The 27,129-nt window shown below is 33.8% G+C and overlaps 2 protein-coding genes across 6 annotated transcripts; one reads left to right on the forward strand and one right to left on the reverse strand.

The window, feature by feature from the left end:
* Nucleotides 1–744: 744 nt before the first annotated feature.
* Nucleotides 745–15,169, forward strand: LOC124298514 (carboxy-terminal domain RNA polymerase II polypeptide A small phosphatase 1). The gene is made up of 4 exons (XM_046750629.1): nt 745–1,718; nt 3,492–3,922; nt 6,012–6,197; nt 7,403–15,169. Exons 1-4 carry the CDS (start codon nt 1,649–1,651, stop codon nt 7,595–7,597), a joined length of 882 nt encoding a protein of 293 aa, XP_046606585.1. The 5' UTR covers nt 745–1,648; the 3' UTR covers nt 7,598–15,169.
* On the reverse strand, nt 14,440–26,791 carry LOC124298509 (alsin). 5 transcript variants are annotated; one of them, XM_046750615.1, is made up of 14 exons: nt 24,794–26,791; nt 24,011–24,583; nt 23,493–23,862; nt 22,866–22,907; nt 22,435–22,636; nt 22,100–22,280; nt 21,814–21,980; nt 21,599–21,708; nt 21,307–21,518; nt 20,625–21,197; nt 20,300–20,476; nt 20,021–20,189; nt 19,736–19,917; nt 14,440–16,301 (listed from the first exon to the last, which is right to left on the reverse strand). In XM_046750615.1, the coding sequence occupies exons 1-14, from the start codon at nt 26,479–26,481 to the stop codon at nt 16,244–16,246; spliced, it is 4,704 nt and encodes a 1,567-aa protein (XP_046606571.1). In that variant the 5' UTR covers nt 26,482–26,791; the 3' UTR covers nt 14,440–16,243. The 5 variants fall into 5 exon arrangements, with proteins under 5 accessions (XP_046606571.1, XP_046606572.1, XP_046606573.1 ...); XM_046750616.1 differs by having other exon boundaries at nt 14,440–19,614; nt 19,735–19,917; nt 24,794–26,788; XM_046750617.1 differs by lacking the exon at nt 22,866–22,907 and having other exon boundaries at nt 24,794–26,789.
* Between the last annotated feature and the right edge of the window lie 338 nt (nt 26,792–27,129).

A 27,129-nucleotide genomic window follows, 5' to 3' on the forward strand; every position in this document is an offset into this window, starting at 1 on the left:
GTGTTGGGAACGCTTGAGAATGGGATTATGATATCAGGGCGGTGAAATCATAGTATATTTGAATAAAATTTAAAAATATCGAGTAAAATATAAATGATTGAATTTATAGATATATTAATAATACATGCCAAGTAATTTTTTATTTTGTTTACTTATATGAATAAATATTAATACAGCTCATTCTCCCTCCTGAGGCTAGATTTTCAAGGAGCAGCACTCAGGAGTGGCAAATTACCGCGGCGGCAAGCAACGCGACACCTAAAAACTGCCCGTGAAAATACGTTAACAGCGGTAACAAAACACTGCCCGACAGAGGGCTGCTTGTCGAGCAGCGTTGTGGTCATGAATCATTTCCCAAAATAAGAGGGGCACTCGTGTTCTAAAGTACGGAACCGGCAGAGCGGGGGGTATAAATGCATCTTGCTACGAATCACATTGCACGATCATTGATTAGTCGATCTTGGGCATATCCCTGCTACCAATGACACTTCGGTCCTGAACTTAGAGCATATACTATTGGAGGTAGTTACCCATCTCATAGATCACGCGATAGATGCAGGCGAAGTGAAGACAGGAGAGAGAGAGAGAGAGAGAGAGAAATATTCGGGTTTCTCCATCTCTTTCACTCTGCATTTGATTGGCTGAGCGGAAACATATCAGCCAATCATGTGTAGAGCGAGAGAGACAGGTTATATGCGTTGGACCTCCAGTAGTAGTATATGCTTCAAACTGCAGCTAATTCACAGTAGTCAAATCTCCCTAGAAAAACCCCACTGAGAGTGGTCTACAATGGACGCGTCAGCATCATAGACACAACACAAGTTTGCAAAGGCAAATGCACACATAAATAATAGTCCCGTGAGTGCGCCATGTAGACGCGTAGAGATCAACCATCTTGAGGTTATACGTTAGTAATCTTTCAACTGTGGTCTGAAATTCCACCGCGGTCCCGCCCCAGGTGTATCCTTGTTTTGGAGTATTTAGTCCATTCATGAACCGAAACCGAAAACTTGAGACGATGATTATAAATTGTCGTTGTAGTAGTTACGTACAACATATCGTATCGTAGTAATTGGCAGTAATACCCAAAGTTATACCGTGGTGGCAGTGGTGCGGGGATTCATTCTACAGTTTAGTGTGGGTTTGTGTACTATAAATAAACCTAATAAAGGGAGCTCGGAATCTTTTAACAATTCTACGAAAGCAGAAATAAAACTGATCGTATGCTAAGTAAGTAGTGAGTTGAAAAGGTGCGGTGATGGTCGTTGGAAGTTGAAAAATAAGACAAGAAAAAAAAAGTATTTGAAGATTGGTGGAAGTGCAGCGTTTCAACGAAGATAAATTTGAGTGAAAGTACATGAGGCACCCAGCGGCGTTAATCTTTGGGCTAATCGGTGCAGTTTTTTGGCACACGTAGTAATTCTTCACTGATAGATTGAGAAAAGTTTCGCTTCTATGTATGCAACTCTCTAGATAGTGTAGCGGTAGGTACTGTAGCGATTGAAAACATCGTAACCTGTGTGTCCGCCATTTTGAAATTACGCACGTCGCTGCTGAAAATCGTGCGTGTTTTTAGTTGTTTTTTCGATTGATAGTTACAAAATCACGGAGTTCACGATTGAGTCGAAGATTAACAACAAATGTTTAAATGGACGCATCGTCCATTATAACCCAAGTTTCGCGGGATGACGAACTAGGCCAGTTTAACAACGAGAAAGGTAAGAAACGAAACTCGCCTAGGTGTGTAGTAGGTATTGTTTTTAATCGCAATTTTCATTCGACACATCGAATTTACAACTCCAGATGCTTAATATAAAGAGGCCTGTTCAATCTTACACACGAATCACTATGCGTTTGATCTTGAAAATAGTTTAAAAAATTAAAATCACATTTCGCATCGGATTGAACTTTACTTGTGAGGCAGGTATTGCATGTATACACACCTACCTTTTCAAATTCTTGAACAATTCTGACAAACTCACGGCTAATCTAATTCAACGTTTGTTTGTTGCAAAGTAAAAATACAGTTATTTACAATTCACCATTAGCAACATTTCATATAGATACTCCTTGTCTCAATTTTATTATACATATTTATTAAAACGCCCTTTAGTTACAAATATCTCCTTGTGCAAGATTCCGTTTTTCATTGTCAAATACTTTATTCAATTTAAATTTGTCCATTGTTACAAAACTTCGTCATTGATGTAAAGTTTTCATTATTTTTGAAAATGCTGCTTGCAATTTACATACCAGCCATCCTGTACATGTAAATAATGTTTTTATTTGCTGAAGAAAAATCACAATTCAGATTTGTCAATATATCAACGTATTTCATAACTTATTCATTTTTGCTGATTCTCATGAAAGTAAAAAATAATCCCCAAAATATTATACCTTGTTTCATCGATCTGTCAGTATTTTATATCTGGTTTAGGAAAATATTTATCTAATACAAAATCGTAATTCCTCTGGCCTAAATACTTGCTGGTTGAGTGTAAACAAGAACTGCCTGAGGCAGATCTTGTTTTGTCCAATCTTGGCATAGGTAACCTACCAATACAATCTTATCACTTTGTAATTGATCAAAATATTCTTGTTTTCACTTGAAAAACAACAAACTTGAGCTCAAATTGGGTTATACGGTAATGCATTCAACAGTATGACTTAGGAATCATGTTACTTTGTACATATACCCAACAAAAACAAGAATACCACATTTATATTCACCTTATCGCGTTAGTATGAAAAGACATTCAATTGTTATTGTTATTATTCGTTGCCCGAACATATAATGACATTGAGCGTGCTCTTTTTCTTTTCTGTCATCCAAAGTGACAGATTAGTATTTATCAATTGTTATGTAATGGGTTCCACCTTAATAAATACATGTTAGCTCTAATTGTCGGGCAGATTACAGTATGTAGGTGCAACCTTAATACTAGCTTAGTTAATTCTATCAATTATACCACATAAATGAGGATATTCATATTTTTGAGATTTATAGATTATTTGTTAATTAATTCATCAAGATTTAGTTATCATGCACGAATATATATCTATACATAATCGCTACATAGATATGAACATGTTAATACTAGGTCAGAATCATTTCATTTGAGTAGAATTTCATAATTTTAACTGATTAATACAGTCAACCTTTGATTCTCATTTGCCCATTTCAGATTAAAAGTTGTTAACTAGCTGTTCAAGTAATTTTTTAATGTTTTTTTTATTTTTCTTTTAACTATCTGCAAATATTTATTCATGCTTATTTGATTTAATTGAGAAATAGGCAATTGGAAAGCTGCCTAGCTAACATGACATCAATTGATTGGCCATGGCTATTAGCAGTAAAGATTAGAAATGATTTAAATTTCACTTTGCAGGCAATTCTGTGGAGTCTGCGTTATGTTTTGTAATCATTTCCATGCCTAGTTGAATGTTTTGAATTCTATAATTTATACTTGATATTTCATTTGTCCTTACAGTTCAATTACCAAAAGAAAATGAAGTTGCCAGCGGGACAAGAAATGGAAAGAAACCAAGGGGGCGAGGCTTTCTACGGTCGTTGCTCTGTTGCTTGGGACGAGGACGTGGCAGTAGTTCGAAAAGTTCGAAAGCCAGTTCTTTGCAGGGTGATGGAAGAGTTTCGCCATCCCTTGGTAGCGGCTCCCCTCGGTTTTTATTACCCCCAGTTCGCCACCAGGACATGCATAAAAAGTGCATGGTGATTGATTTGGACGAAACGTTAGTTCATAGTTCATTCAAGCCGATTAATAATGCTGATTTTGTCGTACCGGTCGAAATAGATGGTACAGTGCATCAGGTCTATGTACTAAAGAGGCCTTATGTCGATGAATTTTTACAAAGAATGGGCGAGCTCTACGAGTGTGTTTTATTCACTGCCAGCCTTGCCAAGGTGAGTTTTACCTCACAAACGTCATTTTATTTATTCTAATTTCACAATACAAATTAAGGACTTATTCGAGTTGATTTAACGCATTTCCATAGATGCAAGGTTGAGAAATTTAGTGCAAAAATATTTTGAATTTCACTTTATTCAGACATACATTATTGTCTTCAAGTGTGCTGGGTGTCTACTAGTCTGAAAAACCCTTAAACTCCTTGAATTACTGTGGAATTTTTTTCCACAATAGAAACTCCTTGAATCTCAGGGAATTTTCGGATTTTTCTCCGAATTTTTGTTATATCTGACGAGTTTGAAAAAAAATTTTATATTCTTAATATAATCCTTACTTAAATTCGAATTCAGGCTTGTCACGTAATGTAATTTCTAACGTGATGGTGCTACTGTAATGTGTCCGAGAAACACTTATAATTTCACAGTGTAACAGTACATTAAAATTAAATTAAAATTAATATAGATTATACATATGTATAAATTCCGATGTGAAAACCTCATTACAAATGTCATAAAAACCCTGGAAATTGAAAAAAAACAACAGTCCGGAAACTCCTTGAATACTCAGGGATTTTTGAAATGAAGGATTCGTAGACACCCTGGTATAAGATAAAAATATTTAATGAATCTAGAAGGAACACTCAGGTGCTGAAACTATGAGTAGCAATTAAAATACTTGCACTAAGTGCATTGAATTAGTTTAAACAAATTCATTAAGATCTACATGGTTTTGATACTGAAACCTTGAGTAAAGTACACTTAAAATTTTGAAATTAAACCATTTCTACTGTCAAGAATTTGCCATTTTTTATCTGAAGATATTAGAATGATTGATTGTCATTTTTCCATACCCAGACCCTTTGTATTGACGTGTTAAGATGGTTTATACGATCAGCAAAGATAAATTCAAGTTTATCAGCACTTGACAACCACAATCTACTTACTAGTAGCAAATATTTGTTTGTTTAATTTGGGGCAATAATTATACACTTTATTTATTCTAGTGATTCAATTGTTCAATGATAAATTCTTGGGTACCGTGAGCTGTGAATCACTGGATTAAACTTTATATTTTAGTTGACCAGTCGGATTATTGATTAAAGATTAATGTACAATTTCTAAATTATTATTGCTGGTAATCGTGTTTCACAGAAGTTAATCTATTATTTATAATACTATATGTAATGATAGGGATAATCTTCTTCCAAATAGAAACTAATGCATATTTATGATTTCATCAACATTCTAATCTGATATGAATTTTAAATGTCCTGATTTTTACTGTGAATTTTAAGTAGTGTTGTTTGACTGTTGCGACATGTATTGTTTCTATGTTAATCAGAGAAAGTCTACCAGATTTTTTCAACCAGTCAATAGTATTTAACTCTGCCTTATATTTTATTTAATTTTAGGGAGCAATAGCTAAAATGTTTACTTGCGCTTTAAATTTTGAAGCTTCAGATTCATTCTTTATACTGTATATTTCTTCATAAGCAAGGCCAGCGTCTTGAAAATTATGAAATGCAACAGCTTCTTTGAGAGAAACCATCTATGCTCTTTAATTGTTCATTGTATTACAGTAGTAGAGTACCACGAAGTTGAAAGAAATATTTAGCACTTGAAGTTAGGTTTTGCTTTAATTTTACCCTCTTTTCTTCTTATTGGTACACTTAGAGCATTAATAGGACTGGTAGGACTCGTGATAGAATGATCAGTATCTATTGAAATGAGGGACAACAGATTGAAATTAACAGAATGACGCCAAGATGAAACTTCATGGTTTTAAAACAATTAATATAATTTATGCAAACATCTTACTGTTTAACTAGTTTTAAACAAAAATTGTCTCTGCATACATGCACTGATATCAATACTTTCATAGAGAGTTATTCTGAACAAAACCGAGCTGTGGAAAAAAATAGTACTATTCAATGGAATATGAATTCCATTGATTGTTACGTGTCACTTGTTCGTTAATTTATTTTTTTCTGACTAGCAGCTGCGAAATTTATAACTAATGTCTTATTCAATGGTTTATAATTTAGGTACGAATTTATCACTGTTAATTTTTAACCAAACGTTGCAGTACGCTGACCCGGTAGCAGATCTATTGGACCGATGGGGCGTATTCAGGGCAAGATTGTTCAGACAGTCATGTGTCTTCCACAGAGGAAATTATGTTAAGGACCTCAACAAGTTGGGTCGAGATCTTCAGCAGATTATAATTGTTGACAATAGCCCTGCTAGCTACATTTTTCACCCAGACAATGCGGTAAGAATACACGTATTAATTTTGCATAATTTCAAACGAAATCTCAATTCTGTACTATATATTGTGAACTAACTGGTATAGAGAAGAAACAATAAAACTGTTCATTTCTTTCTCTTTTACTACATTCTCAATTATGTGTGATGATCTAAAATTGGGAAAAAAATATTTTCTGCAACTGCATATGCATATTTCTCGCTGTTAAATTTTACTGTGTGTAAAATTTTAATTACATGTGCATTCAAATGTGTGACATGAAATTTTCTTGATTGATCTTGTCCTACATTGACCAAAATCATCGTTAATAGCTAATTTGTAATTTCCTGGTTGGAAACACGTATCCTGGTATATTATTCAGATTGCCTGTCTGTCAGCATAGGCAATACTTATTTCAACCAATCTCTAGAAGAAGTAAAAGCACTCTTGGCCCAAACTTATCTTCTGTCATCTGACGTACACAAGAACACAATGTCTTGTGGCCCAGAAACTTCGGGGAACCTGAGAAACCTCGAAATCCCAGGATATTTTCACTTCATAAGAAAATTTTACGGAATTTTTCAACAGTCTGACGATTCCAGATTTCGAAAGAATGCTTAATTATATGTAACTTGTACAATGCAAAAACAATTTGACATGAATTTTTGAATACAGACCGTTATTTAACGTGCATTCAAAGTCAACTAGGTGTTATTTCTATTTTTATTAGTGCTTGATCATTTTATTTACTGTAGATTGTGTTTGGTGTTATTTCTGTAAACTAGGAAAATTTGTCATCAAATGTTTATATTTTATTCTTTATTTTTAAAAAGAAACCATTTTTTGCTTTTCCGACTTTGTAACTAGTAAGATATTTCATATTCAAATATACTACGGACAGTGAGCACTAAATAGTATAATTGAGCATGGATTAAACTTGGGTGTTAGCAAGAGGGAGTAGATCTATTTCTCCAGTGCAATGACTTAGAAATTCTTCTTTCAACCCCGGTGAAATGAAATTTTCGATTAAGAAAATGTGAAAACCGTAAAGAATAAGAGTCCACATCTTGCAAACATGGGGACCAAAATTTCGTCATTATAATTGATACATACCAAAAGACACTTATTTTTTAACGAGTTCAAGAGGTGATCGTTGCTTGCTAATTAAATTTTACTGACATAGTTTTACATTGCAACTATGATTTTCCAATGCGAATTTGTATTTTATTCAGGTACCAGTGGCGTCGTGGTTCGACGATATGACAGACTCGGAACTGCTGGATCTAATACCTTTTTTTGAGAAGCTCACCAAGGTGGATAACATCTACACGGTACTTTGCAACAGTAATCATCCCTACAACCAGGCTCCATCGACGCGACAAAATAGTCCAAGCCCAGTTTCAAGTCCTCCTGTTGTCAACTCCTAGCAAAATCAGTCATCTGGCTTAGCAACCAGTAACAGCATCCCCCAGCACTCCGTAAGGAGGGCTCTTATCCGCGCCCTCTACATCGCTCACTTGTTGTGTTACGGACAGCCAACTGTGCCCAGCTAGGTTACAGGCAGACTAGTATACACTCAGATTTGTTTACCAGTCCTGCGTAATGCAATTGAACATAAACGAAGCGAGCTTAGAACTCGGTGTAATGGTTCAATGTGCTTAACCAGCGTCTCTAGCTCTTTTTATCGACAGATAATGATCGCAAAGTATAAATATTACTTTGAGCATTAAGGAGTTTGCTCCTTTTTCTCATTGCCCCTGATTGTCAACTATAATACCTCTGTCTTGATTACGACCATCTACAACCAATAACCAACGTATTATTCTTTAATTCGACACTGGTTGTCTGCATTTCAATCCATTGGATGGGTCTAACACAAAAAGAAGAGTTTCAAAGTTTTAATCGATGTCTGAGAGGATTGAAATCAACTGCTTTAGCTGACAGAATAGCAGTCGAAGTTTAGAAGAAAGATGGAGTTATGCTTCAACGAATTTGATACTTGTTGCCACAATCCATCTCTAACGCTTATCGAAAATCGGTACGTTTCTATTAGGAGATCTACCTGTGCTGTTTATTATACGGGATGTGACATTTTAAAATACCGGTAGAAAATAAATACATCGTGAGATATTTTTGGACGTTGTAAAATGACGTGAAATGCATATGGTTTAAAATCAATGCAGTTTGTATTTGATATCGGTTTTTCAAATTAAATTAAGTATGTGAAAATTTATAGGTAAAAGCTAATAACATGCGACCAAGTATCACCCTATAAGATAATACTGTGCTTTACCACAAGATTTTCTACCGTTGTCTGAAAAATTGTGCCGAATTTATCTCAACTTTTTTCTGTTTTCACTTTTTTGGATTAAAGAAATGCTCAATACAATTCCAATAAAATTTTAGTAGCTTGCTAAAACAGTCGTAGTCAAAAAGGGGATGGTGAAACAAGATTATTAGATTGCTTTCCTATCTCTTGCGAGGAGAATGAATCAGTTTGAACACATTCTACGAACGTATAAAGATTTGCTAATAGAATACTACTTCAGAAAAGTTAGAAATAACGTCGAGATGCAGATACTTGAAATTATAAATATTTTTTTCACACAATCAATTTCGCATCTTACAATTAGAATAAAAACACTAATTACTGATTTCTCATGTGCAAATTCTTTCAATGATGTTTTATGTTTCTAACACTAAACTGATACCTGCCCACATATTTGATTCTTTGGATTTGCAGAATTTGATCGCAGTTCTTCCATTCTGCCATACATGACAATTACATACATCTATACAGTGAAATAATCTATAATAATCGTACAGTTTAATATCAAATTTCACTGCTGTTAATACCTTGGTTCAATCAATTGCGATCGGTATTATTTAAATCAGTTATATATTGAGAACAGTATGTCTTGATCATGAGATGTAACTAAATTGGATATTGAATATCACACATGCTAAGTACTGAACTGCTCACTGCAAGTTATTTATTAAATTTACTTGTGAGGGCATATTAGACATGAATTTCATCTATAGAGTGTTGATTATGACTCCTTCATATAACTAGCAGTATGAAAATGCAAATCAAAACTTGATCGGTCGCCTGATCCTTTCGAAATAAATCTTTCTCGTCCAATCTCACCTATTCTGTCTTTAAAAAAGTGCGAACTATTGTATATTAAACAACCACTGCAAACAAGCAATTGTGGACATGTCTGTCTTTCCATTCATGAAGTCATTTAATTTTGATAAACCTATAAGATTTCCATACATTTTGAAACTATTTTTGACAAAAATATCTCCATACTTTCATTTGAATGATGATAAATATTTGAATTCGGTGCCTAGTTTATGTTGGTGATGAAGTGCGAGACACGAAAAAAATGAAAATAAGGATAAAGAAAGAATGGATTATTGAGTTTTTTGAAGTCGTAGAATTCTCACAAAATTCTAGATTTCACACCTTGAATTTAAACCGTAAACATAATTTCTAACTATCTACATAATTATTTTCTCTTTTTTTTCCTAGCACATGTAATTTCCTAATTCAAACTGTAGGGCACGACTTTAGCCCATTATTCTCTTTAACGCGATCGATCTAGTAATATATTGGCCTCCCTGTTCAAAATATGCCAATTTTCACCCTTGATCATTTTGATTTTGGTATCTATTCATAAATCTCCTATGACTACAAGCAATACATTTTTTCTATAGGGAAAAGCAGGCTATATAGTACCACTCTATACTCAATGATAGCGCAAGCAATGTATTTTCTATAAAGTGGTAAGATATAGCTTACTTTCCCTAACTTCTATTTATTACTAAAATATGAAATTTGGGTAACTATCTCTCTATGTAATTTTCATTCATCGCGCCAGTGCTATTCACTAAAAACATGTGTATCCAAAAAAATTTCCCCTACAGAAATAGAGTATTACAATGACAGATGCGAAAAAATTGCAAGCATCAAGGAAAAATGTGAGAAAGTCTACATAATATGAAGATCTATGTTGCCTTTTAACAGATTGTAGGTGGATAAATTGCAGACATTTACTTATTTGATTGTGAATCAACAATAGTGGGCAGATGCGATTTACATGACAACAATTGAGAGCTCTATTAAATAGTAACTATATTCTTACATTCATAAATAACACCGACTGCGTCTACACGTGTATGAAATTCAGTCTACGAAAGTGTTACTACTAAATTAGATTCATGCCATGGTGTACGCGTGAGAGAAGTATGACTGACTGAACTTATTCTGAAAATGTGAAAATGAAACTATTTTTTCATTATAATTTGTTCACAAAATCTAATTTAAAAGACTAAAAAAAGTATCAATTTGACTTACTTCATTCAGAGCTATGCTTATTGTGGTCTAAATTTCTATTTTATTTTCAACTTCACACAACTAATTACATGACACTTATATGTATGATATTTAATTTTAATAATAAGCATTTAACGCAGTAAACGAAAACTCTGTTCAACAGGACAATTTGAAATCCGTCTGACTATATAAAGTACTGTGGAAAAGAATGTACAGCATTGATGGGTGGCAATAGTTTCCACATTAGGCTGCTGAGTATCAGTGGACTCAAATTTACATTTTTCGATGTCTCATCTGTGTGATCATTTAGTATGTAAATTATCAAATCGATTATAATTTTTAAATTTCATGAATCTAGAAATACTAATAGAATTTCCGTTCGGATCGTTGATTTTATTTCTATACAACTGATGTTTTGTTACATCAAAAACCAATATATTATATACTATATACTATATACTATATATATATATATATATGAATAATATGCAATCTTTAGTTGCAATCATCAATTTATGAACATTTATTATTTATCCATTAACTATTCTTTTAATGTAGTCTTTGGTTTTCACTCTTAATCATTATAGTCAAAGTGAAATTCCTTTGTCCTCGTATACATGACCCATTTGCGCCTGATAGTGAAATTCATTTTGTAAATCACAATTGGTGCGATTGTTAAATGTACAAGCATTCTCCTTCATCCAGTAGAGCCTCATTATTGGCAACTTTGGTAGTGGTAGTGGTCAACAAACTGGTGTTAACTGTTCCGTCAGCTAGTGTCATGGGCACACAAGAGAGAAATGTGTGACACATGTGTGAGAGGCACGTTTTTCAATGGTTCTTCCTGAGCAGTTATCATTTATCAGGTTCTACTGTATTTCGTTTGATCTGCCAAAGGTCACACAGATAGATGAAAGTCCGGACATTTTTTGGCAAGATTTTCCAAGTTGGGTGCGTGGAGTTTTTAGTTTCACTTCAATAACCAATATTCGATAAAAACTGTCGATAAAAACTTGCTTAGAACTGCCGGTTGTGGGAGATTTAAGAAAACTTAAGAACTGATACATAAGGTGAACAACAAGAGTATCTAAGCCGCTGACAGGTGGCTAGAACTGTGCAAGTATTTGATCATGTATCGAAGTTGTGACTTGGCTATGCAGAACAGCAAAAACATTGGACGAAGTAAAAGATATAGTAATAACAGCGCTATGGCGAGAAATTTCTACATTTGTTTAATCTACGTCAAAGTTATAGATATTCAATTTTCGTTTTCCCGCGCATATCATTCTCTCCCTTCAGGGTATACTAATCAGATATTATTACTTTATACTGTATCGATATATGATAAATAATAATTATACCAATAAATTGAAATCTGAAAGATGTAAAGATTACGTAAAAATAAGTGACAAAAAATAATTATTTAGTTGGAAGGACATCCTTTCAGGTAAAATTAATAATCAATATATCATTCATACTACATATACGATTTTATTCGCAATCAGAACTAATTGCCTATAAATTTTCAAATCATCATTCAACCCGATAAACTTGATTCTTAATATCAGGTATAATATTATTGGCAACAATCTTTACAACCCACAGATTTCTGAAATACGATTTATTAACCATCGTATACGTACACCTTATACCAACAAGGCAAAAGAAAAACTTATTAACTTACTAATTAATGATTACTATATTATTACGTTAGAAGTCTTTATTCTCAGCATAGTGCTGTGTACAGATTACATTATATTATATTGTATTATTATTTGGATTAACTATATATTATTCTAATTTTAATTCTATATATCAAGTAATTAATTATAGGCGTATATTTGTTTAGTGGATTATTGTCGGCGTTGCTCAAGAGTATGAAAAACATAAGACCGAAAAGAGGAAACAGTTTTAGAAAAATTTACTACAGTAACTGATGAGTTTTCTATTTTAAACGCAAAGTTTTCCATTTAATGCTGTAAATACTGTATTATAGTATCATAATGATAAAAAAAAAATTGAAATGCCAACGACTTGAATAATCGCTGAGCTCAGTTTAAAGAGGATTGAGAATAATCGAAAAATGATATTTCACATGGTCCCAAGAATTTAAAATAATTCAGGGCTTTTCATAATCAACATATTGTGATAAAAATACCTGAACGAAAAATTCAATTCCCTTATATTCCTGAGTAGCTTTTATTTCATGACATTTGGTGAAGCGGACCCCAGCAGGCCTTTTGAGGTGACTGCGTGCCTGGTGCTAACTCCGATAGGTTGGCCCCTGCGGTACATGTTGGGGTCCAGGTTCACGGAATACTAACGGAATTTATTTATAAACATAATAGTAATCATGTTTATAAATAATAATTGACATGTCTCATGTAGTGTGGGTTTCCATGGACAGTAATGTATAATATGTAACTTTCTTAACTTACCTGTTTGTACCAAACATGGAATAAGGGCAGAAGTCGAATCATGCTAGATGGTTTTATCCTTTCTTAACTTGTAAATAATGAAAGTTTTTTTCCAAGCTACTGTTACGTAATACCCAATCTGAGAAGGTTTTGAAGATGTTATAATGTTGTGAGTTTTGTAAAAAGGCCTTCTATATTCTTTTCATTTCAAGTGAAACTATTTTTCCGACTTACGCCCCATTCGATCCATCTTATGAATTGATGGTTCTGTCACAGTATTGGATTTTCTGTTTTGTTACTTTTTTCTCGTATTATTTTCATACTCTTGGCTAAGATTACGCGTTGTTTGTCTTGTGCTCCCTAATATTTACACTATCGAAGACATTGACTTATGAATTTTAATTGAATTTTAATCTTTTTTTTTTCTCCCCGAGTTGAAACTTAATATTGAGAAGTAAAAAGGTATCTACACTTTTGGTTACTGATAATTGTTGCGTATACATTTTCTGATGCCGAAATTCTAGAAGAATGATACCGTAACATTAGTATTATTATTTCTATCATTATTATTGTTGTTCAAACGCCCAAATGCCTGTAAAAGAAAATACTTATAATTTTGCTGTTCTCAAAACCAATATGGGCAAATCTTAAAATGCGAAATAGAGTATAATCTGTAAATGGACAAGACTCCGGTCAATGCATTCTTCATTCAGCAGGGGATGATGTCAGACAAAACGCTGAAACCGTAATATTTTTTATGTGACAAATGGTTAGTCTGTGAACTGTAGAACGTAGATCACATTGTTCTATCATAAATCTGTGACGTAAACCGTTTATGTAAAAATACCATGAAATGAGAAACTTTTTATTTATCCATAAAAAAAGTCGACGTTTCGTGAATATGACGTAAATCAAAAAAGAAAAAGTAAAGGTATCAGGCAATTAACAGAGCAGCCATTATTGATACAACTTTTACTTTTCGACTTGTTTTTCACACATAGGTTTGAATGGTTTAGTAAATTCCAATACTATGTTATTACCTATCTCTGTAGTTTGCATTTGGGCCTTCACTGTTAATAGTAACTGGAAAGATTGCTTTTCATAAGGACATTTCATTACCGTCAACTGAGTAAATTATTTGCTTATAAGCGTTTAACGTATTAGGTGTTTTTTTAAAACACTGCTTCTTAAAATAACGTTTCCGTCACATTGCATACTTTAAGTGCATATGCAGTACTTCAGAAAGTTTTGTCTTTTTATGCCAACAATTTATGGCATGAGTGAGGTATAGATATGTGATATTAATTATATCTAAACGTCACCCATCAGTCGTTGATTTAAGAATGCTTTTCAATGGTTTTTGATATCTGTTGTAGTATGCGCAGCGGCAAGTCTAAAAATCTTTCTTTGGTAGTATAAATGTTAAAGTAGATGGGGAAAGCTGGTGCTTCCACGGTAATTTATTCTCGTTTTACGTGAACAGTGGTAGGATTAAGCTTTTTGCTCAATCTGATTGTGTGGCTTGTTTATATATCGAAATGAAAAGAAATACGGGGCAAGAACGAAAGGGAGATAGAAAGAAAAAAATGGAGTGGAAATATAAAATCTAATAAGTGCAATAGTTGTTGATAATTTTAGAATGATTGCTTTTAAATATATTTACAAGGATTTAATACATGTTACATGTATTGAGTAAATTCAACAAGATACAATGTGTAGGTGTAATACCCGATAGCTGAATGACGATGCAAGCGAGTCATCCCTTTTTATATGCGACATAAGATTTATAGAAAATGAAACCATGAAATAAAAAAAAAAGTTATAAAGCCATGGACTATAAGGATTTGAGATGATATATTGTACAAAATTTTGTCATAAAATGTTTTTTAACGAAACAAGAGAGTTGGACATATACATATATAGACAAAGTAACAAATTGCCTTGATTTGTAAATAATCCTAAATAATTCTTTCTAAGAATTTATCATTAAAGACTTAGTGCGCTACTCGGATCGCAAGAGTTTACTGTTTCTAGAATACTTTTTAATAAAAGTAAAATGAACCGGAAAGCAGAAATGAATCTTCACTACGATGATCAATTTTTTATATACATTAGTGTTGCAACAGAAGAAAAGCTCGTGGTACGAGTAGCAATAGAAAAAAATATGTAATCTTTCCCACCCCTCCAATATGTCCGGTTTGCTCTGTGATTCTGTGTTTAATAAAAATATATATATTTGATAATCTTGAAGTTATATATTTTCATTCAAGTATTTTATACAAGAGGTGTCCAATGCTACTAAAAAGCTTTTCTATGTCAAATTTGCCCTTCAAGTAAACTGATTCATTTAAAATTTCGATATACAAGAAAATATAGCATAAAAACTCGGGCTTTTAAAATTCAATGATGATATAAATAAGAAGCATAAATATGTATACACTTGATTGTAGTTTGAGATCAGTTTTTTTTCTCTCATAATAGAATTTTTTTCTCCCTGGTAACATACCTCACTGCCAATCAGGGCTCCAAATAAAGGCTGGTTATTACATCTTCCAGGTGAAATTTACATTCTAGCTAAGTGTTTTAAATATTCTGAAAGTTTACCTGGAAGGTAACTTTTTCCTGAGAGATGCAATAACCAGGCCCAAGATACTTAACTATAAGGCAAAATTTAGTTAGGGGATCGAACAACTGTATATTAATATGCTAATAATTGTCCAAGTAATCAATTATAGATTTATAATCTAGTGAAATCTAATTAGACATTCCGCTTCTGCAAAAGGATCTAGAATTTTCAAATCTTCATTTTCTGCAGTCAACCTATTTTTGATTCTCAGTATTGCAGAGAAAATAAACCGTATAATACATGTTACGGATTTCACAAAATCTTCTGTATCAAGAAAGAATCTTCAATGTTTAATTCATTCATTACCACATTGATATACAAATGTGGAAACCAAAACTTTATCTTGGAGTATATAGATATTCAATAATGTGATTAAGGGGATAGAAATGATTACGCACAAAATATCCAACAACAACAGAGATTTTTACTAACAATAATAACACAAAATCATAAATACTAGTCTCTGTATCAAGATACGTAGTACTTATGATTTTTTTCAAGGAATGTTATTTTTTCACAGCATAATTATGGTATGGTACTCTCGATGCGCTATTTGCGTATAATTCAGTCACTATTAGTATGCTTGAATGGTGTAGGTATACATACGGAATTTTCACACTCACTGGTAACATGCTTGAATGGTACGCAACTACCATATAAATCATGCGAACACATGTTATTGTATGTACTGTCACCAAAAATGTTCTTGTAAAAATTTAAGACTTTCTGTAGATAGAATGCCGCATACCGTGAAAAAAAAAAAATTTCAGGTTACTGTACAACAGTAACAAGTATTATGCGGTAATTAACACACAGATTAAGACGGTGTTGATTGTCATATTTCAACGCATATGGAAATTACTATAAACCAAGTTTTTCTTGCAACTAATGATGACAAACTATATACTTATCCATAGACTCTGATTTCTCATATTTCAGGTACATGCTTATGCAATCTGCAAGTAAAATTGCTTGTCTTTGGGAATTGAAAGATTATTATTATACTGTATGAATCCCGATATGCTTAGTTCGGTACACTCTATACAATTTTTAATTGATTTCTGATACTTGGACACATTGATAAGAATGTAAGCAAGGATCTGGTTTAAATATAAAGAACATGCAGAGAAGTAGTATTGGCTCGATCCAGTTCATAATTCTCTTCATTAAAGAGCATCCAGAGCAATGGTGTATCACAGAATTGTTATTGCATAGTTTTTAATAAATTGTTATTGATATTTCATATAGATTATTTACTTATCAAACAATCGTTCATGTACTTATCATATACTCAGAGCTGTATTAACGTCTGGTTATTTTAAAAATTGCATTGCCTTGCAATAACATCAAAATAATGGTAAATACCATTTTAGCGTGTACTCCAATGACTGAAGAGCAATTAGTTATATTTCAATGTTATAATTAGACACTTTCGTCAGGCTCCACTTTCTTCATACTATGTAATAATTTTACAGATTCACCAGGCTGAGGATGTTACAAATTTACTATCCTGAAGAGTTCACAGGCATCAAATTTGATATCTAATTACAGAAATCGCAACTGAAGTTGGATTGTGTGAGCAGAGAATCCAAAAATTTCGTAAAAATGAGTAACCGGTGTTATTTAAACTGTTACGTTGAAATTGGTCTACATATTACATAAATAAAATAAATTAATAAAAATTCTATTTTTTATACAATATCATTGTGCTTGTGGGTTGGGAATTTTTAGTAGGGATATATTAGAAATTATTTGATCATACAATTTTCTGGACTCACTTCAATTACTAAACACTACAATATTCCATAACAATAATAATAATATTATGTTAAGTATATATATCAATTGCTTTCTTGCACGTGACATGTATAATGCATCCATTAGTTTGGTAAAGAATGATGAGGTCATTCAAAAAAAAAGGTAAGTTATTAACTTGACATCTAGGCGATAAGTACATATTACTATGACGCCAGTATATATTTAATTCAAGTTTAATAACCTCATGCACAATAGAAAGTTATATATTATCAGTTATGCTCATTTTTTAAATTTTTATTAGACTCCTAGAAACGTATTTCAACTCGCTGTACGAATATTATCTATAGTGAAACTGCGTACCCCAAGTATTTATTTCTCTTCTTGTCAATAATACAGACTATCAAAATTCAAGATACCAGTTAATTCAAAATTCATTGGAAATTGATGCTAAAGTTCAGAATTCATCCACTCTATGATGATTTATTGAAACTATCGAGGTATTATTCATTGCCCTTAAATCATTAATTCATCGCTTTCTATTACTGTAGATACATCAGCTATGTAGAGTTGAAAATTTCAACAAAAATTTGCTTCATAGCAATTATATATTTATGAGAACATTGAATTTTAAATAATTTACTACTACTTATATTTTTATAAAAATCCGTAAACAGCTGGAACAGTGTGTGTACATTAGCGGTTACGCACGCCCTGAGAATCGAAAACGTGTCTAAAGAAAAATTCAACAAGTTTCTGTATTATTTCAGAGACTTATTTTCTCCACTATTCCATCTGGCATTAAGATAAAAATCTATATAGCAGATTCTGAGTTGTTATAGATGTATCGAATTGCAATTTGGAGCAGATATCATAGTTACTGTCACGATTTATAGCCATGAGCTAACAAAAAATTTCACACTACCACTTTACGGATACAAAATTTTTGCTTATTTGATCCTGCTGATTATATTTATAGGTGCATAGGAAGAAGTGCGCGTATTAGTACAGGTATATGTAAAGTTAAGTAAATGCTACTTAATACTGAACAGAATATATCAATAAACATTATCGCTGATGCAATTTTGCACATGCGTCCACTTGGTAATTTGCTACTAAAAATAATCGAAAGAAAGGGATTGTTTTTATAATTATGAGTTGATCCATTTTTTAATGTTACTAAAAGAGTTTAAGTAGGCAAGTGGATTTTGAGCTACAGGAATTATACGCAGTCATCAATAATTATATTGGACGTCCCACGAGGTCTTGACTAAGATTGGAAATCATGTGTCAGATCTGTTCCAAAGTTATTTCAACCAATCCCGTTTGGGATATGATGAAATATGTATGTTGTTTTGGAAGCGCCATGCATATTTGAAATTCAAAGAATAGGCACTTTCGAAGTAATGAATTCTGTCATATCTCCAATAGGATTGGTTGGAAAAATTAAAAAACAATTAGAGGTTTGTTTTGTGACAAGTGTTTCCACATGCAAAATCTTTGAGTGGATCTGAAACATTATCTTCCAATCTTGAATGAAACCTCGTGAAATGCTCCATACATAATGTGTCAACTTATGATGAGTGTTTCAAGATATTCTATTTTACACGAAAACGAAATTTTAGTATGATTGAAGGTTTGATTATTAACATTATTACTATTATTTAAATATAATTTATTGTTATGCGAATCAATTAACTAAGATCTTAAAATTTAAGGATGAATTGATTTCAATTGTCAATACTTTCTGTACATAAATAATTCTCTTCATCCTAATTTTTCAATGATTTTTCTCGATACTGCAGCATTGATTTTAGTTTGTAATGCGATATAATGAGCAATAATCATCAACGTGCATTAATGAGTAAGTAAGATCGGGAAGACGCATCGCACTAAAGTGTTCTTTTTATCTTTTTCTTCTATTCTAAAATCGAAGAAATCTGAAACCTTTTTTATGATATGTCAATTCTTTCCTTGCATTTCATTACATATCTATTTACAAGTTATAATGGACCCTAAACATTAATCAAAGCTTTATTGGAGAATATCACGACTTGGTATCACATCGAATGCAAATAAATAAAATATATATACATGTGTTTATGCTTATGTGTCTGTACGTGTGTACATATATATATATATATATATATGTATAGGTATATTATTCTGCCTTCAGAGCTGAGCCTTGGCACCGTTTTTTGTGCAATAGGCTCATGATTAATTTTATTTATAATATTTTTATTACGCGCTTTCTAGCATTCAATTACTCATACTCATTTTTTCTTGAAGAATTTGGTAGTAGCAAGCCTGCAAAAGTATATGCATATGTGATATACAGAAATCACGTGTATGTAGAGATTATAAAATTTAAATCCGCTATTCTAACTTTAAACCGGTATACAAATAAATAAATAGTTGAACTCTCACCTTCAGTGTAGTGAACATAATCCCGAGTTCGCCGTTTTGTAAGTAAGGCTCCATAAAGTCTTCGATGAAGTTGATTTCACTGCCAAGTTGTAAAACACGAGCTCGTACAACAACAAAATGAAAAACTGGAAATAATTCATCCATTGTCCATAGGTACGTGGAACCTAGCTGTCTTTGAACAACCTGAAAGTACATAATTGTTCGTTAGTTATTACTAACAATAAAAATAATAATAATCACAATATTACTAAATATTTAGATCTTTGAAAATAACAGATTTTCTTACTTGAGTCATCTGTTCGAATGTGTTTCTAATGACAAGTAACTTCTCAAGTGGAGAAAAAGTTGTTTTCAGTTGTTGCAAGGTTTCAACGGCATCACCAAATAATTGCTCTGCATCATTAGGCAGTGGATGTTCACCAATATGATTAGTAGTAGCACTCTTCCAAAATTTCCTATTGTCACCGATTTATATGAAATACTTCAATATCATAGATCACTGTTATCATTAAAACGACTTCATCGGAGAAACGTAAAAGTTATCATTATGACTTTATCGACTTACGGGTCTATGCCGAGAAACGCCATTAAGGTGATATCTGGTTGTTTGTTCCACTTCATTAATCTTTTCCAATAAGCATCATCTTCTTTTTTGTTATGCAATGCATATAATACAAAAAGCGCCGAATGTACACGAGGTAAAAGTATAGGGTGAAGAATTGCAGCAGCACTTACAACTTTGCTATGGAATAAAATATTCAATGTAGATAATTAACTCGTGAAGTACTTCACGTTACATGAATAATACAACATGCTCTAAAGATGAACATACCCGTCCATTTGTTTTGTGCTTTTAAATATTGCTAAATTATTCATTCACTTATTCTCACCTTTCCTCGCTGTCTTCTGTTTCTAGTATAAGCTCTTGACCTCCGGGTGGTAGAGCTGGAAATAATAAAGTAACCACATGGTAGATCCTTGAGGTGATGCTGTGTAACTCAGCAACTGCATGACTTAGCAATAAAGGATGTACTCTAACGCCTCCGTAAGTAGCTGTGTATGCTGCTGCTACTTCAGTCAACAGTGTACCAAGAGGATGATGTAAACTTTCAAATGCTTTTATTAAATAATCATGCACTTCATCGTACGTTTTCAGATTCAGACTATCCCATCCAAATTGCGGTATTTTTTCCAACTGATTGATATTACTGCGGTCTTTCTGCCTGCAAGTACTGCTACTACTGTTCAAATCTCTCGCTATATCCTTTCTTCGCTGTATAGTATCTTGATGTGAATTTGTTATAACAACTGCAACATTCTGCCAAACTCTTTGAGTTTCTCCAATTTTATTGGCTGTAGAGTTATTCTTAGAGCCTGGTTCAGAAACCCCAAGTTGTTGGTAACATTGCCTAAATATTGCTTTCCACTTTTGATCTGGTGGTACACACAGTTTGCCAAAAGATCTGAAATTCCGGTTACAAGTTCGAATATAATCGTACACAAGCAGCGGCAAGGAAAATGTATGAAAACAGTTTTTAGCAAGCAGTAACAAGTAAGGGAACTGCTACATACGTTGGTTTAGCATTTACATGGGAGCTGCAATTGGCGACATTCATGTGCAACGTAGCTGTGATTTTTACACCTTCGTTCCAGGCACCATTCATGTTGCCTTCTATTTTATCGCCGCTACTAAAAGTCAGTGTGCCTTTGCCACTGAAAACACCAGCAGATCTAAATTCTCCTTCGTAATGAGTGCCATCTTCAAATATCATCACACCGTGACCCTGAAAATGTTACACAATACAATGATTATTGTTTTGAATTTTATTTAAAGAAGAATGAATTTAATATTATCATTACTAACTGTCAAAATATCTTGCATAAATACTCCTTCATAATAAATCCCATCCAATGTCACGATTAAGCCACATCCATGCTTCATATTGTTATTCCATAACCCTAGGTACTTCTCACCTGGAATAAGATAGGTGTATTATTAAACTAAATATGCAATCTGTGTGTAAACTAAAAAGACTTACAATGTAAATTGTCCAAACATTTTTAGGCAATCACTCTTACCAGTTGTGATATCATCCATAACCCCGTATCCTTGTTTTAAACCAGCGACCCATTCACCGATGTATATAGATGCAACAGATGCCATGAAATGGCCTTCTTTTTTTATACCGTGTCCATGCGGTAAGCTATCCTTGAAGTGTCCCTCATAAATATCTCCATTAATATATCTGTAAAATAGATGAACAATATTTTGTAAACTGCAAGTTTAATTGGAAGCTTGAACATTGTTTGAATGTGGAAATCATTTGCATCATTTTCTCTCTACATGTTAGTCAAACAAACATACTTCATTGTACCATAACCATTTTGTTGGCCGTCTTTCCATTGTCCTTCATATATTCCTTGTGTAGGTATTTCCATTTTCCCAGTACCATGCATAATTCCTCGATGAAAGTGTCCTACATACATCCGTCCATCACTCCACTCTAACTTTCCAGTTCCATGGGGTTTGCCATTCAACCAACGACCTGGGTGAATTACCAGTTCGAAAAATAATCATAAGGTATTTTATATTGCCATACTTAATATTTAAAGTTCCCACAATTTATTCAGCTATGAACGCATTTTTTTTCAATTATTGAAAACTTATATTGTTTAAATTCAGAATACTTGGAAACGGACCGGTATACTTGGCATCTTTGTAAAGACTGTGCTTTGTAAATGAAAATGAGCTTGATCGGACTAAGGGTGGAACATGTCCCACCACTCGTAGAAGGCTGCGTTTTATTGCAGTTTGTAAAGCTTGTAGCCATTCTGTACGTTCGGCAGGTGTTGGCGTATACAATACTAGACTATCTTCCGGTGTTGTTACAGATAGTGCATTCTGAAATACCATCAAAATTATTGTTATTAATAATAGTGAAAATCATACAATTACTTATATTTTTTTAAATTTTAAGACGGGAAAGCAGTTAGCAATATAACGAGTTTATAGGATTTGAGTAAAATGTGCACATGTATCTGATCACTTGCAATTTCAGTTTGAAGGGAAATGAAGTATTGAAGAAATTACTAACTACTGTCTGATTATTCACAGAAATTTGCATACCCACCGATATCAATCCTTTTCTCGTCAACTTTCTCCATGCAACATGCTTCTCCCAACAGAACAAAAAAAAAGTGTATCATGTCAATCCATACCAGAAACATGCAATAGCTATGCAACTTCGATGAGACCTTCAGAACATTTCAATATAATGAAGAAAAATATGAGAATATAGTGCCATGAAAAAGTTGCAACAAAATCGTCTGTCATCATGAGAACACCTACAAAGGATCTGTGATCCAATTTGGAATTATGATAATTGTGTTATAATTGAATCTGTATCAAGTTTGAAGAATTTTGAAATCCTTTTATATATTGACCTTGAAATTAATTTTATAATTGTTATAAAATTTCTATTACCAGAGCCATTGTGGACTCATCTTAATTTGGATAATCGAAGTACTTGGATAATGCAACCTAATTAATAAAAGACGTTTTCCAGTTACGAAGAACATTAATGCACTTGCACGTCAAGATATCCTTGGATAATTTAGACTACTAGTTAACATAGCTTGGATAACACAGGTGTATACCACTCTGAAACTAGTTCGAATAAGCGCAAACTAAAAGGTAATCAAGGCTCTACTGTAAATCATTTGGATGAAGAATACCGATTTTCTACTTCATTCTCTACCTGGACTGCATCTGTATCCTGTAGAGGTTCCACCCATAGTGTAGGCAACGGATGAACAGTGTGTGATGTTCCATTAACATGGATCAATATATCGGTCAACAGTACGAACCAGTGGGTAGAAAATCTTCCGCAGTTTAATACAGATATTGGATGAGTTCTGGATTCTCTGATTAATCTTCTATCTGGGGATCTCAACAGTTCAACCAATTTACCCGAGCTCTCCCAAAACTGTTTGGTAGTCTCAGCTTCTTTTAGCCGCCTTTCTTGCTCATCACAGATTTGCTCCCATTTACCGAGTGCTTCTTGGAGCCTTTCTATTCCTAGTTTAGGCCCGTTGATCCTTATTAGGCTGTGTACCATTGCTTTATACCTGTTCATGATATATAAAGCTGATATTGCTTTCTTTAAAATTTTGAGACAAATAATAATAGAATGAAATGTTATTAATAGTAACAGTTTACGAAATAAAGAACAATCTAACTATTGTGTAATAGCTTAAATACCTATTTGCAATATACCTGTTCAGTCTGTTTAAAGGATGTTGTAAAGCTAATGCTATTATTGCTTCATTGTTAGCTTTTTTCGATTTACTTCCTTTAACTTTGTCCATGAATAAACTAATCAAAGTTTGTGGTACGTCAATTATTCTGGCTATGTGTGTAAAACCACCCAAAGATACAACGTCACATATTGCATTTAGATAATGTTTGTAAACTGTTATGTACTCCTCGATGCTTGCAACTACTACAACCTCATACGCTTCCCCATTATGGTCATAATAGTCCCACAAACTGAGAACATTCAAAGATGTAAAACTAATCAACTCCGTGTAGCACTGACACAATGTTTCATACACATTGGATTCCTGAGTTGCACCCCCTTTCTTTTGAAATGGTTTTATTAAATTTTGATAAACCATTAGCATTTCTTCCAGAAATATCTGCTCATTCGTAAGGTCTGATGAGATATCACAAGCCGGCTGATTTATCATAGTGCAACAACTATATGATCCTGAACTTAAGATTTGCTTTGCACTGTACCCCACAGCATCTGGGATTTTTATTTGTATAATTTCTCCTGTCCTTTCAAGGCTGTAAATATTTAATTAAAAGTCAATGTCAGATTAGCGATGTAATTTGATAGTTAGGGGAGCAAAGGATTCAAGTGAACGTTCATAGTATCAGGTAAATAACATTACATTCAGAGATGTTGTAATCGAGAGATCTGAAACAACTAGTGAAATATAATGAAAAATTGGAACTGGTAAGAAACATGAATCATAATAATATACTTTGACAAACCTATATTTTCCCATCAATTGTAATCCTGTGGATGTCATAATTAAAGTATGATTTTCTCCGGCAGCCATATCTCTAACTCTCTCGGGTTGGGATGAACTTGGACCACAACTAAACAATCTAGGAGAGCTCTGATCTGTCGGTGACTGGGGTGTGACTTGGAATGAATTATTCCTCCCCCAAGCATAGGCTCTTCCATCAAGCGTCAGAGCAAGCACATGGTAACTGCCACATACAATTTTTTTAATCCCTAAATTATGAAACTTTTCAACCAAAATTGGTCTTGGCCTCTTAGTGGTGTCCCCAGTTCCAAGTTGTCCATATTGAATGTCGCCCCAAGTCCAAAGTTCGGTAGAAAGCAAGCTATTGCCAGCACGGACCAGTGTATTTATTCTTTCATTCAATCCCTGTTCGGATAGTTCACGGTCCGAAGTACCAGCACTTGATGACCATGGAAACTCTTCACAGCGAAGACTGTTTGCCAAACTAGTAGCTGTTGGCTTGGTATCTCCCGTGACACCATCTTCCAAACCATCCTGACCACTATCTTGCGCCTCATTGTTGTCTGAACTGCCGCTCATGTGTCTGGATAACGTGACGACTTTGTCACCAACGGTTTTTACTCCTTCATAAACAAGACTTGCCATATTTGACACATTTTGTTTTATTATTCTAGTTGGCCTGTCAGCGCATTCGGCTAACAGTTCCTCACCAGCATTTCCGTACGAAGAAACCCACGATAATTGCCTGGTTAAGAACTGCCTGGCAGCTTCTGTGTTTATAAAAATCACATTCTTCTTCTCTTCTCTTTGTAGTTCGATGGGCAAACCATCAGAGAAATTGTCACCATTTGTCAGAGTTTTTGAAAGGTCATCAAATCGCTTTTCGTCATCAAGTAGCAAAGCATTGTCATGATCTTTGCTAGCTGTTGAAGGGGCGCTGGTGGAATTTGTAGAGCGATCTTCACTTGATTGTCTCACGTGAAGTCCCAATGGACAAGTGTCTGTTGACGGCTGACTAACTGGACTTAACATTACGTCACTGACACAGTGGGGACAAGAACTGACAAAGACTTCTTCCTCCAGGTCATTTTCACTATCAGTGTCATCTTTCATTGTCCTTATAATTTTTCTGACAAGCGCGACATTGAAGTTTGCTCCACATGCTACGCTGGATACGATCCGACCATCAAAAAACGTTACCTTTTTAGGCTCAGACGTCTTAATGTCAATCTGTGGCTGGTCTCCATTGGCCCAGAGTTGTCCATTTTCGGCAATGAATAACATTGCATTATCGCTGGCTGCAAGCGATTTTACTTTGACAGATTCATTATCAGCTTTGTAGCCATGACTACAAGATTTAGGCTCTTCTCTCAGGGTGATGGTTTCAACATGCGTCATATCACTTGGATCTATTCTAAGGACCTGTCCAGCATCATTGACAATAAACAAATAGTCAGAGTTAGTAGCGATGTCCACAGCGTAGAACTGAACTCTTTTAAACGTCAGTAGTGGACAGGTTTCAGATTCTAGATGTGTGGCAACAACTCCATGGTAGAGATTATTTGTGGTAGTAGAAACGAATACATGATCCTTCACAGTTACCAATCTGCATATCAGACCACTGGGCTGATCACCGAAAGTATATAATATCTTCTCAGGACCTCTCCACAAATACATATACCTCTCCATTGTTGTGTTAGCACTTTGCTGGACTATGGTTAACCTCCAAAGTGACGTAATATTGGGTTAATATCTCCGTATTTATTTTTGTCATGATAATGTCCACCATTTTTCGTTCTCCTTAGTAATCTGACGTTTGCCAGGACTTGATTTACTCCGTATCATCATTTGAGATACGACCTTTCACTACGGATAAACACATTCGATGGTGATGTTGAATTACTGTGTTGAAGAGGAGGGGAGTGATTGTGACAGGGAATTTTAAGACACGCCTACTTTTCTTCTTTTGTGACCTTTTCAATAAAATCCCGGTGGAAGGATAAGATAATTCTCCGGAATTCGATAATTTTATCTACGCAGATTGCAGGGTCAATGGTATAGGCTTGTTTTCACCCGACAGCAGCCTCTCACGCAGAGTCTGACATGAGCTTGGCCAACCAAAACATTCAAAATAGCTCGAGGTATTTTTCTGCGGAGCTTGAATTTCGTTTACGTGAAGTTCGGAAAACGATAAAAATATTCACAAGAGCTAATGACAATCCACGGGTTATAGTTCAAAATTATGAAGAAAAGATGATTTTGCAATGCTAGCTTATAAATTTTGCAAAGCCCTTCACATACAGGCAAATTTATCACACTGATACGAAAAATATTTGA

This window comes from Neodiprion virginianus, chromosome 2 (genome assembly GCF_021901495.1).
Source record: "Neodiprion virginianus isolate iyNeoVirg1 chromosome 2, iyNeoVirg1.1, whole genome shotgun sequence".
Lineage (NCBI taxonomy): Eukaryota > Metazoa > Arthropoda > Insecta > Hymenoptera > Diprionidae > Neodiprion > Neodiprion virginianus.